This window comes from Thamnophis sirtalis, unplaced genomic scaffold (genome assembly GCF_051295495.1).
Source record: "Thamnophis sirtalis isolate CommonGarterSnake01/CBP01778 unplaced genomic scaffold, rThaSir2_p1.2 scaffold_14, whole genome shotgun sequence".
NCBI classification, from domain to species: Eukaryota; Metazoa; Chordata; class Lepidosauria; order Squamata; family Natricidae; genus Thamnophis; species Thamnophis sirtalis.
In genome coordinates this window covers 7,906,169-7,922,816 of record NW_028261394.1, presented here as the reverse complement: position 1 = coordinate 7,922,816, position 16,648 = coordinate 7,906,169, and the positions used below count along the sequence as shown (strand labels likewise).

The 16,648-nt window shown below is 43.6% G+C and overlaps 1 protein-coding gene across 3 annotated transcripts in view; it reads left to right on the top strand.

The window, feature by feature from the left end:
• The window catches only part of REXO5 (RNA exonuclease 5), a 40,260-nt gene that overhangs the window by 6,804 nt on the left and 16,808 nt on the right, over positions 1 to 16,648 (top strand). For all 3 annotated transcript variants that reach the window (XM_087729349.1, XM_087729348.1, XM_087729347.1), the window contains exons 5-15: positions 706 to 790; positions 2,438 to 2,545; positions 4,094 to 4,182; positions 5,164 to 5,279; positions 6,837 to 6,975; positions 9,245 to 9,339; positions 10,785 to 10,887; positions 12,164 to 12,279; positions 13,859 to 13,952; positions 15,752 to 15,862; positions 16,022 to 16,159. In XM_087729349.1, coding sequence (XP_087585475.1) covers positions 706 to 790; positions 2,438 to 2,545; positions 4,094 to 4,182; positions 5,164 to 5,279; positions 6,837 to 6,975; positions 9,245 to 9,339; positions 10,785 to 10,887; positions 12,164 to 12,279; positions 13,859 to 13,952; positions 15,752 to 15,862; positions 16,022 to 16,159 — 1,194 coding nt within the window. The remainder of the gene's footprint in view (positions 1 to 705; positions 791 to 2,437; positions 2,546 to 4,093; positions 4,183 to 5,163; positions 5,280 to 6,836; positions 6,976 to 9,244; positions 9,340 to 10,784; positions 10,888 to 12,163; positions 12,280 to 13,858; positions 13,953 to 15,751; positions 15,863 to 16,021; positions 16,160 to 16,648) is intronic.

Here is a 16,648-nt window from a genome sequence, read left to right as displayed (position 1 = left end):
TAGAACAAGAAGCAATGGGTGGAAACTAATCAAGGAGAGAAGCAACTTAGAACTGAGGACAAATTTCCTGACAGTTAGAACAATCAATCAGTGGAGCAAATTGCCTCCAGACGTTGTGAATGCCCCAACACTGGAAGTCTTTAAGAACATGTTGGATGTCCATTTGTCTGAAACGGTATAGGGTTTCCTGCCTAGGCAGGGGGTTGGACTAGAAGACCTCCAAGGTCCCTTCCAACTCTGTTATTGTATTGTACTCTGCTCTGCTCTACTCTACACTACATATTACACTACACTACATTATACTATACTATATGCTATACTATATACTATATACTATGCTATGCTATGCTATGCTATGCTATACTATACAAAATACTAATACTAATTCTAATACTATACTATACATTTGATTATCCCTGGTGCTTCTTATTCTTAAATTTGTATTTATGAGATTACTGGAGAATCCACTTCTCGTCCCTGGAATTATTCTTAAAACAAATGCCTGTTTGTTTGTTTGCTTCAAGGCCAGATCGTTGTTGATTTGCTGTATTTGTACAGGTAGTCCTTGATATACGACCACCGTTGCTAAGCGAGGCGGCTTTCATCAGAAGGTTCCAAACGCCCCTTCCCTCTGACAGAATACGGTGTTATTTCATTTTCTTTGTCTTTTTATTTCTCTTCCCTCTGTTCTATGTCTTTTATCAGCGTTTCTCTCTCCCTGGCCTCTCTGGTGACTTCGTCAAAAAACTTGGGCTGGACACAATCACCCGTCAGCAGCTCAGCAAGGAAGGTATTGATATATTCCTTTTCAATTCCCTCATTCAGCGGTTTGAACCCCTAGCTCCGCGTAACGGAGTGAGCTCCCGTGACTTGTCCCAGCTTTTGCCAATCTAGCAGTTTGAAAGCACGTAAAAAATGCAAGTAGAAAAATAGGGATCGCCTTTGGTGGGAAGGGAACAGCGTTCCGTGTGCCTTCGGCATTGAGTCATGCCGGCCACATGACCACGGAGACGTCTTCGGACAGTGCCGGCTCTTCGGCTTTGAAACGGAGATGAGCACCGCCCCCTAGAGTCGGGAACGACTAGCACAGATGTGCGAGGGGAACCTTTTCCTTTATCTTTAGGCATATGTGAAGAATGAAAATAGCAATAGCAATAGCAGTAGACTTATATACCGCTTCATAGGGCTTTCAGCCCTCTCTAAGCGGTTTACAGAGAGTCAGCATATTGCCCCCAACAATCTGGGTCCTCCCACAAAATGTGTGTGTTTTTAAAAAATCATTACTGCTGGTCTTCTTGCAGCTTGATTTTATTTTACGGTTATTTGTTTAACATTTTTGAAAGAGATTTTGGTGGTTGTTTTAGGATGTTTTAATTTTGCTTTCATTATCCTGGCGACTGCTATGCAACTGTTCAATTGGTGCATAAGCAGCAGTTATAAATCTAACCCATAACATACCGTATTTTTCAGAGTAAAAGACGCACCTTTCCCCTCATAAAACAGGGTGAAAATCTGGGTGCGTCTTATACACTGAATACAGCATTTTTGGCCTCCCGAAACCCCTCCCCCTTTGCAAAAATGGCGCCTTTAGGAGGCTTCCAGTGCTCCTGGGGGCTGGGGGGGACAAAAATGAGCGAAAAAGGAATGTTTTTTGCTCATTTTTGCCCCCCCCCTCCAGCCGCCAGGAACACGCTACAAACCTCCTAAAGACTATGCATGCTTCTTTTTTTTTTTTTGACAAAAAATGGGCCTGTTTTCGTGAAAAACGGGCCGTTTCTGGGAGATCTGCAGACTGCAAAAACTTTTTTTTTAATTTGCCTCTTGAAATTCTTTTTTTATATATATATTAAAATTTATATATATATATATATATATATATATATATATATATATATATATATATATATATATATATATATATATATATAACAAAAACACACAAAAAAAGAATCATCTTTCGTTACATCTTGTAGAAAGCGTGTCGATCGGTTACAAATACATTTCGTGCGTTTCTTCCGCAATCGTTACATATGCTTCATTCAAATTGAATTGTACATTTTAAATCAAAAAAAAGAAAAAAAATATGTATTTTACGATCTCTGTACCACAATTCTCATTTAATTGCAATTATTTAAACGTGCTTTTATCTAAAATCATTTGTATTTAAAGACGCAACCACCTACTGGCACACATTCGCAATCTCAATAAACCTCCAATAACTTTACACCTTTATAACATATTCTAAAACAAAGTCAGTTAGTAGGATAGCTAAGCCTCTTGAAAATCTTGGTGCGTCTTATACTCCGAAAAATACGGTAAATCGAATGACATGGAAAGCCTCCTTCTGTCTTCTCACAACACATTGAAGAGACATCTGACAGAAAAGGGGCAAAAATGTTTATATGGATATTTAGAGCAAACATATTCTTGGTTTCAGAGAAGGATGGAGTCCCCATAATTCAGAAACATGCAAAAAAGGAACACAGTCTCTCAAGTTATATGTTAACCCGCAAAGAGATGCGCGTCTATGATTACCCTGTAGAAGGTAAGCTGACTTAGAACCCCCATTTATGATCAAATTCTAGATGTCTAGAAGAGGGACAGGCCATAACTTTAGTAGTTAGAACTAGACTACCTGTGTGGTTTTTGGGCCGTTGTTTCAGAGATATGTCCTTACCTAACGGAGAAGCAGAATAGCAATAGCAGTTAGACTTATATACCGCTTCATAGGGCTTTCAGCCCTCTCTAAGCGGTTTACAGAGTCAGCATATCGCCCTCACAGTCTGGGTCCTCATTTCACCCACCTCGGAAGGATGGAAGGCTGAGTGAACCTTGAGCGGGTGAGATTTGAACCTCCGAACTGCAGATAGCAGTCAACTGAAGTGGCCTGCAGTACTGCACTCTAACCACTGCGCCACCTCGGCTCCAGAATGACCGCAGGCGGGCAAAAAAGCAGCGGAAGTATTGTAGAAGCTACTTCCGACTTCCCACTGGCTTCCCCATTGCGTTTTCTTGTGGGAATCTGGCAGGGAGAATTAGAAATCTGCCCTGCCCTGTCCCGCCCCGCAGGCAGGTAAGTGGCTGCTCCTGAATGGTGGAGAGAAAACGAGGGATTGCAAGAGTGCCTGGGAAACTATCACAGAAACTGAAGATCACACGATTGCAGTAGCAGACGCAACTTCTCCGAATTTAATTGGGGAGTCACAAGTCACTGAACTTTGGATGCATTTGCCCATTTGAGGTGTATCGGATCAAGAGCTGTTGTCTTATGATGTACCGTTTCACCCAGTTAAAGGCCACAAAATTGAAAGTTTTAGCAGTATATAGATAAATAAAGCTTTGTTCTCCATTCGATTGTCTGTTCCTCCCAAAAGGTAACAGAATGATAGTTCTAAGCTAGTGTTTTTTCTTCTCTGTCCACAATTGGCCCAAGAATCTAGGTTTCTGGCATCCTTTTTATTTCTTCCTTTTTTAATTTTTCCTTTTTTTTACAGTTATGAATCGCTTAGAGAGCATAGGGCAAGTCCAGGATGAGAAAGACGACAAATAAATATAATAGCAATACCACTTAGACTTATATACTGCTTCACAGTGCTTTTACAGCCCTCTCTAAGTGGTTTGCAGAGTCAGCCTCTTGCCCCCAAACAATCTGGGCCCTCATTTTACCCACCTCGGAAGGATGGAAGGCTGAGTCAAGCTTGAGCTGGTGAGAATCGAACTGGTGGCAGTGAGCAGAGTTGGCCTGCAATTCTGCATTCTAACCACTGCCCCACCATGGCTCTTTAATCATAAATAACCATTTGAACACCGTTGGCATTGACAACTTCACCATCGGTCAATTGCGAAAGGTAGCTTTACTTGGAACAGGTTGCATTCTACGACGAGATTTCGTAGGCCATCAAACATCCACCTCTCCACATTCCGGGTCCTTGGGACTGGCTCGATAGATGGATAAAAATGCCCAGAGCTAGTTTTAAGCATCTGGCTGACTGCATGACAGACCATAATAACAATCATCCGTCTCCCAAGGACTGCACTGTGTTGGCTTTCCGCAACCTTATTCAGATGTGACATTTGTTCATTGTCTCTCCAGGTTATGGCGACCGCAGCCATTTTGTCCCGACGCACTGCAACGGCCCGATTACGGATAGCAGCCCGCTCTTCGGACTGGATTGTGAAATGGTATTTATTTTGTGTTACTCTCCTTCCCACTGCAAAGGTTTGTTATTGTTATTAGTTGCGAGGTCGTGTCTGATCCATCGCGACCCCGTGGACAATGTTCCTCCAGGCCTTCCTGTCCTCTGTCATCCTTTGGAGTCCATTGAAGCTCACGCCGGCTGCTTCGGTGACCCCATCCAGCCACCACCTTCTCTGTCGTCCCCTTCTTCTTTTGCCCTCTCTCTTTCCCAGCATGAGGCTCTTCTCCAGGGAGTCCTTCTTCCTTCTCATTAAATGGCCAAAGGATATGAGTTTCCTCTTCAGGATCTGGACTTCTAAAGAGCAGTCAGGGTTGATCTCCTCTAGGACTGACCGGTTGGATGGCCTTGCAGTCCTTCTTCGTTTGCCCTCCATCGTTCCCAGTGTGAGGCTCTTCTCCAGGGAGTCCTTCTTCCTTCCCATTAGGTGGCCAAAGTCTTTGAGTTTCCTCTTCAGCATCTGGCCTTCCCAAGAGCAGTCAGGATTGATCTCCTCTAGGACTGACCAGTTTGATGGCCTTGCAGTCCAAGGGACTCGCAGACGTCTTCTCCAGTACCAGAGTTCAAAGGCCTCCATTCTTTGGTGCTCAGCCTTCCTTATGGTCCAACCTTCACCGCCAAACATTGCAACGGGGAAAACCAGAGCCTTGACTAGACACACCTTTGTTGGCATGGTGATGTTGGCATGGTGTCAATCTCCTTCCCATTGCATAGGTTGGATCTCGGTAAACAAGAAACAATTTCTTACGTATAAATGATTTACCTTTAAGTCTTCAATTCTTGAATCCGGGTATACGTAGCTCCATGCATGCAAAACTCCCCAACTTCAGCCAGGAAGGGAAAGGATTAAATTTGAGAGATGTTATCCTTTCGTAAACAAATCCATCAGTTCACCCTGTCACCGCTAGGGAGGAAAGGGACTGCAGAAAACCATCAATCTTTCTTCCCCTTTTCTCATTTTGACCAGTGTCTCACCGATAAGGGATCAGAACTCACCCGAATTGCCGTGGTGGACACCGCCGGTCGTTGTATTATGAATGAACTTGTCAAGCCAAAATGGCCAATCAGGAATTACCTGACCTGGTATGTCACTTAAACTTATAACCGTTGCAAAACTTGGACACTACCCAGAATTTTGAACGTTTGGGTACTGCAGACGCCCGAAATGTGAGCTCTTCAATTTGATATACCGTATTTTTAGGAGTATAAGACGCACCTTTTTCCCTCAAAAAAGAGGCTGAAAATCTGGGTGCGTCTTATACATTGAATACAGCATTTTTGGCCTCCCCAAACACACACACCCCTTCACCAAAATGGCCGTGTGGAGCCTTTAGGGGGCTTTCAGAGTGCTCCTGGAGGCTGGGGTGGACAGAAATGAGTGAAAAACAGGCCGTTTTTTGCTCAATTTTGCCCCAGCCCCCAGGAGCAAGCTATAAGCCTTCTAAAGGCTATGCATAAAAAAATATTTTGACAAAAAACGGGCCCCTTTTTGTGAAAAACTGCCCGTTTTTTGCTCATCTTTGGGGGGCCTCACCCCCCAGGAGCACTTTACAAGCCTCCTAAAGGTTATTCATGCCTTAAAAAAAAAGAGGCCCATTTTCATGAAAAACAGGCCGTTTTCAGGAGGTCTGCAGAGTGCCAAAAAATTTTTTTTAATTCACCTCTTCAAAACCTTGGTGCGAGAGAAGGAGAGAAGAAAGGAGGGAAGGAAGGAGAGAAGAAAGGAGGGAAGGAAGGAGGGAATGTAGGAGAGAAGGAAAGAGGAAAGGAAGGGGGAAAGAAGGAGAGGAGGAGAGAAGAAAGGAGGGAAGGAAGGAAGGAGGGAAGGAGGAGAGAAGGAGAAAAGAAAGGGGGGAAGGAGGGAGGGAAGGAAGGAAGGAAGGAGAGTAGGAGGGAAGGAAGGAGGGAAGGAAGGAGGGAAGGAAGGAAGAAGAAGTAGGAATGTTATCAGATAAGATGGAGTTATGGGATGGTAAGAAAGCAATTTCAAGTATATTGTCAACTGTAGGGGGAAAAATTGTTATAAATACATATTATTAATAACAGTTATGAGATCATATAATTGTGAATGTATATATGAAATTAATAAAATTTTCAAAAAAAACCACCTTGGTGCATCTTATACTCCAGTGCATCTTATACTCCGAAAAATACGGTAGCTTTTTTTTTATGTAGCATCCTGGGAGTATATACATCCTGGGGGTGGGGTGGGGGGTATTGGGATTATGTAGTGGAATGTAGTCTGGATTCCGAGGAGGGAAGGGCTACTTCCTAGAGGGCAAAGAGGCAGCAAAGGTTTGGTTGACAGGAAGAGAGTTAAGAAGGCAGCTCCTTAGGAATTCACAGATCTAGAGTTATGCAGATAGTCCTTAACTTACAACAGTTCATTTAGTGACCATTTTGTGGCGATTCACTTAGCAACGGGGGCAAGGAAGGTCGCAAAATGGGGCAAAACCCACTTAACACCTCTCTTGCTTAGCAACGGAAATTTTGGGGTTTCGATTGTGGTCGTAAGTTGAGGATTATCCGTAACCGGTATCGTTACCTGAGCTGGAATCTGTTCCTTTCTTGAAAAAGCCAAGACATTGGAAAGTGTCATCTTGGACGCCCCTAACACGTTCTCTCGCTTGTGTTTTGAAGTTACTCGGGGATCACGGAGGAGTTGCTACGCCCCGTGGAAACCACCCTGGCAGAAATCCAGAGCCGATTAAACGATATTCTGCCTCCGGATGCCATTTTGGTGGGCCATTCCTTAGATGCTGATCTCCGAGCTCTAGAAGTGAGTATCTCTATTCCACGGTCTCAACACTTTCCTTTCCCCTATTTTTCCTACTATTTACTTTTATTATTATTATTATTATACAGTTGTATCACAGCGGCCAGTTGTTTCGCCGGATTTGGCATTGGTTACTAGTCGAGCCCCACCCAGGGGCCTAGGACGTCGTAACGTATTTTCGTAATATGCGTGCAGATCCAAGCAGTGCGGCTTTTTGCATTTGACTGATGGTGATTTTGTCAATTTTTAACTGTTTTAAATGTAATTCCAGTGCTTTTGGAATAGCACCCAGTGTGCCAATTACCACTGGAATTACCACTACTGGTTTGTGCCATAGTCGTTGAATTTCAATTTTTAAGTCCCAGTATTTTGCGATTTTTTCATGTTCCTTCTCAGCGACCCTGCTATCACCTGGTATTGCGATGTCTATGATTGTGACCTTATTTTTCTCAACCAATGTGATGTCTGGTGTATTATGCGCCAGTATTTTGTCTGTTTGTATGCAAAAATCCCACAAGATCTTGACCATCTGATTTTCGGTGACTTTTTCAGGCTGATGTTCCCACCAGTTTGTTGCTGTTTTAATATTATAATTTTTGCACAAATTCCAATGGATCATTTGTGCTACTGAATTGTGCCGCAATTTATAATCAGTCTGCGCGATTTTTTTACAGCAGCTGAGTATGTGATCAACAGTTTCATCAACTTCTTTGCAAAGTCTGCATTTGGCATCATCAGAGGATTTTTCGATTTTGGCTTTAATGGCATTTGCGCGGATAGCTTGTTCTTGCGCAGCCAGGATTAGTGACTCTGTTTCTTTCTTTAATGTACCTGTTGTTAACCATAACCAAGTTTGTTCACTGTCCACTTTATCTTTTATTTTTTCCAGAAATTGGCCATGCAGTGCTTTGTTCTGCCAACTCTCCATTCTTGATTTTATCACATCTTTTCTATATTCTTGTTTCGTCTGTTGGGCCTTCAGTAGATTTTTGTTCTTTACTTCGATTAATAGATGTTCTTGACTTTCTTTTAAATAATCAGCCAGTGCATGTTTTTCTTCTTCAACTGTTTGCTTCACTTGTAATAATCCTCTGCCACCTGATTTTCGGGGCAGGTACAGTCTATCAGTATCACCACGTGGATGTAAACTGTAGTGCATTGTCAGTAGTTTCCTGGTTTTTCGGTCCAAAATGTCCAAATCAGCTTGTGTCCAGTTAACTATACCAGCTGTGTATCTTATAACTGGTATTGCCCAGGTATTTATGGCCTTGATTGTATTTCCACCATTCAATTTAGATTTCAAAATTTTCCTAACTCTGTTGGTGTACTCTCGCCTGACAATAGTTTTTACTTCTCCATGCTGTTGTTGTTGTTGTTGTTATTATTATTATTATTATTATGGCTGTGCCCGATTTGATGGCCGTCCCTGCCATATTTGGTAAGCTAATTGTTTCCGTTGTTAAGTGAATCGTGTGGGTTGTTCAACAAGTCCCGCTCCCCCCATTGGCTCAGCTTGATCAGCAGCCAGATCGGAAGGTCCAAACAAAAATGGCGATCATGTCACACACACATATACACACACACACACACACCATAATGCTGTAACTGTCATAAGTACGTGCCAGTTGCCAAGCACCTGAATTTTAATCACATGACTGTGGAGGGGTTGTGACGCTCATAAGCACGAGGACTGGTCGTAAGTCCATTTTTTCAGTCGCAAAAGGAATGCTCTTGTCAGGGGTTCCAAATAGCATCCCAAATTAAATCAGAGTCCGAGGCAAAGGATTGCTCAAAGTTCCAATTTATGAAGAGAGCCATGTTGGCGCATCTGGGAAAACCCGAATCAGAAGGCTTTCCGGTTTTCCCCACCCAGTTGAAAGTTCAAGATCTTGCTCCCCCACACCCACAAGTCCATCACATGGTCCAATCTCCCACTGCCATGCTGGCAATTCCACCCATCCAGTTCCGGTTAGGTGCAGAGGTGCAAAGACAAAGGATGACCTTGGCTTTCTAGAAAGAATGTTGTTATGGCTACTCATCATCTAACACCATACAATCCCCGCTCCCATTTTCCCACCATAGAAAATGCCTAGTAGAATAATAGAAAGTGTGGCAGGCTAACAATTTCAAAGAAAAGATGGCTGCCGGCCTGACATGGTCGTAAGTCCAGGACCCCCTGGACAGGGTTAAAATGTCAAAATGTCTTTTTTGTTTGTTTGTTTAAAATGCCATGTTTTGAAACGCCTTTCCTTTTTCCTTCTCGTATTTCCAGATGATTCACCCGTATGTTATAGACACTTCGCTTCTCTATGCCCGGAAAGGGGGCAAAAGATTCAAGCTGAAGTTTTTAGCAGCTGCTGTTTTAGGGTAAGGAGGTTTGGTCTGAGTTTCCGCCTGCGGGCATGTCTCCTCACACTTTCCAATTAGGATATTTCTAAATTGCTCCTCCGTGCAAGGAGTTCCTTTCACAGGAAGGGTAGGGTTGCTGACGGATAATTAAAGAATTGTCAAGTCCTACAAGTACCGTATTTTTGGGAGTGCAAGACGTTCCAAAGTATAAGACACACCTACCGTATTTTTCAGAGTACAAGACACCGCGGAGTATAAGACGCACCAAGATTTTTAAGAGGCAAATTTTTTAAAAAAAGGTTTTGCACTCTGCAGAGCTCCCAAAACGGCCTATTTTTCACAAAAATGGGCCCATTTTTTTGTCAAAGGGCATGCATAGCTTTTAGGAGCAATAGCAATAGCAATAGCAATAGCAGTAGACTTATATACCGCTTCATAGGCCTTTCAGGCCTCTCTAAGCGGTTTACAGAGAGTCAGCATATTGCCCCCAACAATCTGGGTCCTCATTTTACCCACCTCGGAAGGATGGAAGGCTGAGTCAACCCTGAGCCGGTGAGATTTGAACCGCTGACCTGCTGATCTAGCAGTAGCCTGCAGTGCTGCATTTAACCACTGCGCCACCTTGGCTTATAGAGCGCTCCTGGGGGTGGGTGGGGGCAAAATTTAGCAAAAAACGGCTCATTTTTGCTCATTTTTGTCCTCCCCAGCCCCCAGGAGCACTCAAGAAGCCTCCTAAAGGCTCTGCACGGCCATTTTTTGCAAAGGGGGCGGGGTTTCAGGAGGCAAAAAATGCTGTATTCGGTGTATAAGACGCACCCAGTTTTTCACCCTCTTTTTTGAGGGAAAAAGGTGCATCTTATGCTCCGAAAAATACGGTAGCTTTTTTTTTGGGGGGGGGGGAAGAATCTGCCTCTCCCTCCCAGCAATTTGCCTCCTTGCAGCCAACAGCAAACAGCCTGTTTCAGTTTCAGCGCAGCCTGATTAGCACAAGCAGCTGATCGTCGGTTAGACAATCAGCTGTTTCAGGCTGTAGGGATTGCCCTAGCCTATTGCAGCCTCGCCAACTTTCCACCCGTTGTGGGGGGGGGCGGGGATCAGAGTGGGCTGGAAATGGGGCGCGTAGAGGCCAAAAATGGGGCATGCGGAGACCGAAAATGAGACGCGCAGAGGCGGCAATAGGCTATGGCAAACCCTGCAGCCTGAAACAGCTGATGGTCAGGAGACTTGTATATATAAACTCTTGTATATAAACAGAGAACAATCCCCACTCCCTCCTAGCACTGATGAAATTACCTAGTTGGGTAATGAAACCTCTGCAAAAAAATAAAAAAAGCAGAAAGGATCCCACCCCCTGCAGTTCAACTAAAAATATTCTTATCTAATTCTGCCTGCTTCTTTGTTACACAATAGATCATATCAATGTTAATGGATGCACCGGTTACCTGTTTCCTTCTCCTTATTAGGAAAGAAATTCAGAACACGGGCGAATTGGGTCACGATCCCACCGAAGACGCCCAATGCGCCCTTGAGCTGGCCCAGTATTTCATTGAGCAAGGATCCAGGAAAGTAGGTACCTTAGCTCTTTTTACGACTGTTGTTTTAAGGACAGGAATGGATGTGTCTTTTTACCCTGACACGGTCCTAACAGTGAGGACAATTGACCAGTGAAACAGAAGTTGCCTCCAGAAATGGTGAGCGCTCTCATCACTGGAGGTTTTTAAGTGGAGACTGGACAGTCACTTGTCTGAGGTGGGATAGGTTCTCATGCTTGAGGAGGGGGCTGGACTAGAAGACCTCCAAGATCCCTTATAGTTCTGTTCTATTCTACTCTATTCTCTATTTTCTATTATTTTCTATTATTTTCTATTCTATTTTCTATTCGAATTTTCTATTCTGTTCTGTTCTATTCTATTCTCTATTCTCTTCTCTTCTCTTCTTCTTCCTTCCAATATCTATTCTATTCTATTCTTCTTCATTCCAATATCTCTTCTGTTCTATTCTCTATTTTCTATTATTTTCTATTTTCTATTATTTTCTATTTTCTATTCTATTCTATTTTCTATTCTATTCTATTTTCTATTCAAATTTTTTATTTATTCTGTTCATTTCTATTCTCTATTCTATTCTCTTCTTCATTCCAATATCTATTCTATTCTATTCTATTCTTCTTCATTCCAATATCCATTCTATTCTATTCTTCATTCCAATATCTATTCTGTTCTGTTCTATTCTATTCAATAAACTATAGCAATCCCTGCAGCCTGTAACAGCTGATGATCGGGAGAAATTGAAAGTGAAACTTGTTGTTTGCTCCAAGTGGCAGATTGTTGGGAGGCAGAGGTAGATTTTTTTTTCTTGTGCTAATCAGGCTGTTTCTTGCAAGGAGGAAAGTGAACAACTATAAATGCCTATCGAATGTTCAAATGATTAGACTTATTTTTTAAAGACTGCTTTCTTATTCTAGACAACTTAACAAAATGAAGAAGCTTTTTTAAAATAAATGCTTGATCCGAAGAGGCCCAGTGCTATTGTTATAAAAAAGTGCTATTCTTTTAAATAGCAAAGAATAACTATACTCCCAGAAAGCACATCGATTTTAACAGCATCTGTAAAAGTATAGTCTGAAATATAACACTACAAAGAGTGTATATTGTCTGTACTGTTTGTTGCAAGGAGGCAAATAGTTGGGAGGCAGAGGCAAATATTTTTCCCTTGTTTTCCTCCCCAAAATCTAGGTGCGTCTTATACTTCGGAGCATCTTATACTGAAGAATTGACAGGAAGCAAAACATGCAGGAGAAATATTTGTAATATTAGGGAGTTTTTTTTTTCCTCCATCCTAGGTTGCAGAGTTGAATCTGGAAGCCAGATTGTCCGAGGAAAAGAAGATGGAAGAGGCAGAGAGCAGGGTCAGGGCGGAACACAATGACCGGATCCAGACAGGGGTACCAAACTCCAGGTAAGGTTAAAATAGCAATAGCAGTTAGACTTATATACCGCTTCATAGGGCTTTCAGCCCTCTCTAAGCAGTTTACAGAGTCAGCATATTGCCCCCACAGTCTGGGTCCTCATTTCACCCACCTCGGAAGGATGGAAGGCTGAGTCAACCTTGAGCCGGTGAGATTTGAACCGCCGAACTGCAGCTAGCAGTCAGCTGAAGTGGCCTGCAGTACTGCACCCTAACCACTGCGCCACCTCGGCTCTTAATACCACTGTCTTGGCTTGAGAAAGTTCACACAGAGATCTCTTCTCCAAACTGTTGAAAGATCCTGAAAGAACCTCTGGAAGAAAGATGGAGAAAAGACCCACCGCCACATGGGACTCAAAATTGTCCCTGTTGTGGCCCGCCAGCGGCCAGCGGAGGTAGCAGCAGATTCGGACAGTGAGGAGGGTTGGGGAGGAACCTGGGTTAGTCCTGGAGTCTGGGGAAGGCTCTGAGGAGGGCTCTGTGTCGGAGGCAGAGAGGGGACCAGAGCTGTCTGACAGTTATCAGCTGCCTTCAGACTCAGACAGCAATGAGGCAGACGAACACCTGGAGCCTGTTCTCAGTGCGCAGAGCTGCCAGACGAAGGGAAGAGCTAAAGAACAGGGGTCAACTTGGGAGTAAGACCACAGGTGGAGGATGAATGGCCCCTCCCAGAGGAAATAAAAGAGGAGCGAAAGGGGAGTGGAGTTTGCAGGAGACAATAGTTCGCTTAATTGGTTCATGACTCTCCGAGAGTCCTTGCCAAGTTCTGCAGATGTCAGCCTGGCAGCTTTCCAAGCCAGATAAGGTCTGTGACTGTAAATCCTCCCTCGAAAGACTTTGCTGGATGTGAATGAGCAGAATTCACAGCCAATGAATAAAAGGGTTTTTTTGTTGGGACCAGGAGTTTCCCTCATGTTCTTGGGAAGCCTCAGCCAGAGGAAACCCAACAAGGTGGTTCTGTTCGGATGGTTGCAAAGCTTTTTTTTTTGGTGATGAGACGAGTAAGCATGTTAAACTGGAATGGCTGCCCTTCATTTGCTGAGAAATGTTAGATCGAAATAGGCCCCCCCTTGATGTTTGTTTGGACTTATTTGGTCGTGACCCTTTTTGCAAAAAAATTAATTAATTAAAACTTAAACATGCTGGCAGACCTCGGCTTATGACCACAATCGAGTCCCTAATTCACGTTGCTAAGTGAGACGGTTGCTTGGTGAGTTTTCCCCTGTTTTAACTGCCTTTCTTGCCACATTTCCTAAGTGGATCTTTGCATTTGTTCAGTTAGTCACACGGTCGTTAAGTGAATCTGTCTTCCCCATTGATTGTCAGAAGGTCGCAAAAGCGGATCACTGCAGCTGTCACAGGCACATGCCAGTTGCCAAGCCTCTGAATTTTGATCACGTGACCATGGGGATGCCGCAATGGTCGTTAAGCGTTGTAAAGATGCTCATAAGTTGCTTTTTCCAGTCTCGTTTTAATTTCAAATGGTCACTGAATGAACCTTCGTTACGTCGAGGAACAACTGTACCTGTTCAGGTTGATTTTTACGCTGGTTTTCCTTCCTCTCTTTTAGCCTTTTAGGCAACTTCCAGTCGGCCAGTGGGAAAACGTTACTTCTGGGACAACAAAATAATGCTGAGAATCATACGGCTTCCTTAAATGAGCAAGTGAGTTGTGAATATCATTTGGTTGTTTTTCTCTACCATAGTTTTAATTTTACAAAGCTGATAAAACATACGGATTTGATTCTTTCCGAGGCAAACCAGGTGATCGTAGATAGTTTTTTGGGCCCCTCCCTTTTCTACCTCCACAAGCTGTTCATAGATACGAATAAAGGAATATATTTGCAATCCAGGGTTGAAATGAGGCGTCCTGTATGCTCTCTGAGCTTCGTGGTTTTCTTGCAGACGTTTCGTGACCCAAATAGGGAACATCATCAGTGCTAGGAAAGAGGGACGATTTGTGGGGAGGAGGAAGGGATGAGAAGGAAGAGAAAGAAAGGGAGGAGAAAGTGGAGAAGAAGAACTGAAGGTCCTCTGAGCTTCGTGGTTTTCTTGCAGACGTTTCGTGACCCAAAGAAGGAACATCATCAGTGCTAGGAAAGGCACGATTTGTGGGGAGGAGGAAGGGATGAGGAGGAAGAGAAAGAAGGGGAGGAGAAAGTGGAGAAGAAGAACGGAGGGTCCTCGAAGCTCTCTGAGCTTAGTTTTTTTTTCTTGCAGGGGTTAAGGGTTTTTGTTCATCAAAAAAAGTTTTTATTTTCCATTTTCATAGCATATAATCACATGTATACTATTACATAGTCAATATCAAGTTATATTATTAAGTACTTACATCAATTCATCTTACCATCAACTACCAAAGGGAAAAAAAAAACCAGTTATTGGCTCTTCTGCTCTCCATACACCATATTTATACCTTATCCGACACTTTCTTCCCCTTCTCTCCTCCCCCTTTCTACATCCTGTCTTCCCTCCATCATTTTCTACTCCACTTCCCCTTCCTTTCTTTCTCCTTCTTCTCTCTCCCCTTACCACTCCTCCTTATACACCTCATCTTCCCCCCTCACCCTCTCTCCTATCCCTCTCTTCCTATCTTCTTCTCTCCTCTGCTTCCCACTCTTCTACATCCTGTCTTCCCTCCATCATTTTCTACTCTACTTCCCCTTCCTTTCTCCTTCTCCTCTCTCCCCTTACCACTCCTCCTTATACACCTCATCTTCCCCCTTCACCCTCTCTCCTTTCCCCCCCCCTTCCTATCTTTCTTCTCTCCTCTGCTTCCCACTCTTCCACTAATTCACTTGGTGTATTTCAACTTCTGAGCAAACTCCCTTTTGTGTTTATGGTATTTATAATTCCATTTCAATATACATAACAAAGAAAAAATAGCAGTATACATGTACAATCATCCAACATCCCTCCTCCAACTTAGTAAATTCCACTCCCTCCCCCCCCAACCCCCCCAACCTCCCCCCACCCTGACTTCCCAGAACCAATACAAGGTATAAATCTTTCGTGACCCAACAAAAGCGCGAACGTCATAAGCGCGCCGACAAAACCGCGGCGCTAAAACCGCGATGTCAAAAGCGCGTCGACAACAGCGCGCCAACAACAGCGCGCCGACAGAAGCGCGATTTAAGTTAAGGTAAGGTTTAGGGTTAGGTTTAGGGTTAGGTTAGGGTTAGGTTAGGGTTAGGTTTAGGGTTAGGTTACAGCGCGCTTCTGTTGTCGCCGCGCTTCAGGGCTCATTCGTCGCGCGGTTTAGTCAGGCGCGCTTTTGCCCTTCGCGCATTTGTGGTGGAACCTAAATCTTTAACAAAAACAGTTTAAGATATACTTAAAGAAAACATAGAAAATTAATAACATCTTTGAATTGAAGGGGGGGGTAGGGTTTTTCTAAGCCTCTCGCCTTTCTTCAATGCGTGGATCTCCAAAATGTCTCCCAATTCCATTGTTGCCCTTTTCAGGTCCTCCAGAAAGCCCTGGAAGAGATTCCTAAATCTCCCGTTAACGTAATTCAATTGGTTTTGGATTCGAACCACGTCACAGCTGGCCGCCTTGCCGAAGCCACTTCAAAGGTATAACGGATCTTCCCCAAAGGCCCCGAAACGGCACAAAACTCCCTTAGCAAACGTCTCGCTTAGCAACAGACGTCTTGGGCTCGGTTGTGGTCGTAAGTCGAGGACTGCTTGCCGTCTTGCTGGTTCCATTGCTGAGTTCCGTCCCCCTTTTCCTAGATGAGGGCCAAGCTTTCGGACCTGCTGACCGTCTACGTGGGGCCTCTGACCAAAGACGTTTGTCTGAAGACCGTGAAAAAAGTCTTTAGGAAATGTGGCCACATTCAGACGATGCGGCTCAGTTCAGAAACGTTGAAGGCAAGTATGAAAACCATGTTGCTGTCCTGGACAGGGGGCAGTGCAAATACCAGCACCTGGCTGAATTTATCTGTCCACCCTCCCATCTCTGGTTGATCTTCGGAGGGAGGGAGGAATTTAGCTCTAAGGAAGGAAGGAAGGAATTTAGCTAGAAGGAAGGAAGGAAGGAAGGAAGGAAGGAAGGAAGGAAGGAAGGAAGGAAGGAAGGAAGGAAGGAAGGAATTTAGCTCTAAGAAAGGAATTTAGAAGGAAGGGATTTAGAAAGGAAGGGATTTAGAAAGGAAGGAGTTTAGAAAGGAAGGAAGGAATTTAGGAGGAAGGAATTTAGAAAGGAAGGAAGGAATTTAGAAAGGAAGGAAGGAATTTAGAAAGGAAGGAATTTAGAAAGGAAGGAAGGAATTTAGAAAGGAAGGAAAGAATTTAGCTAGAAGGAAGGAAGGAAGGAAGGAAGGAAGGAAGGAAGGAAGGAATTTAGAAAGGAAGGAAGGA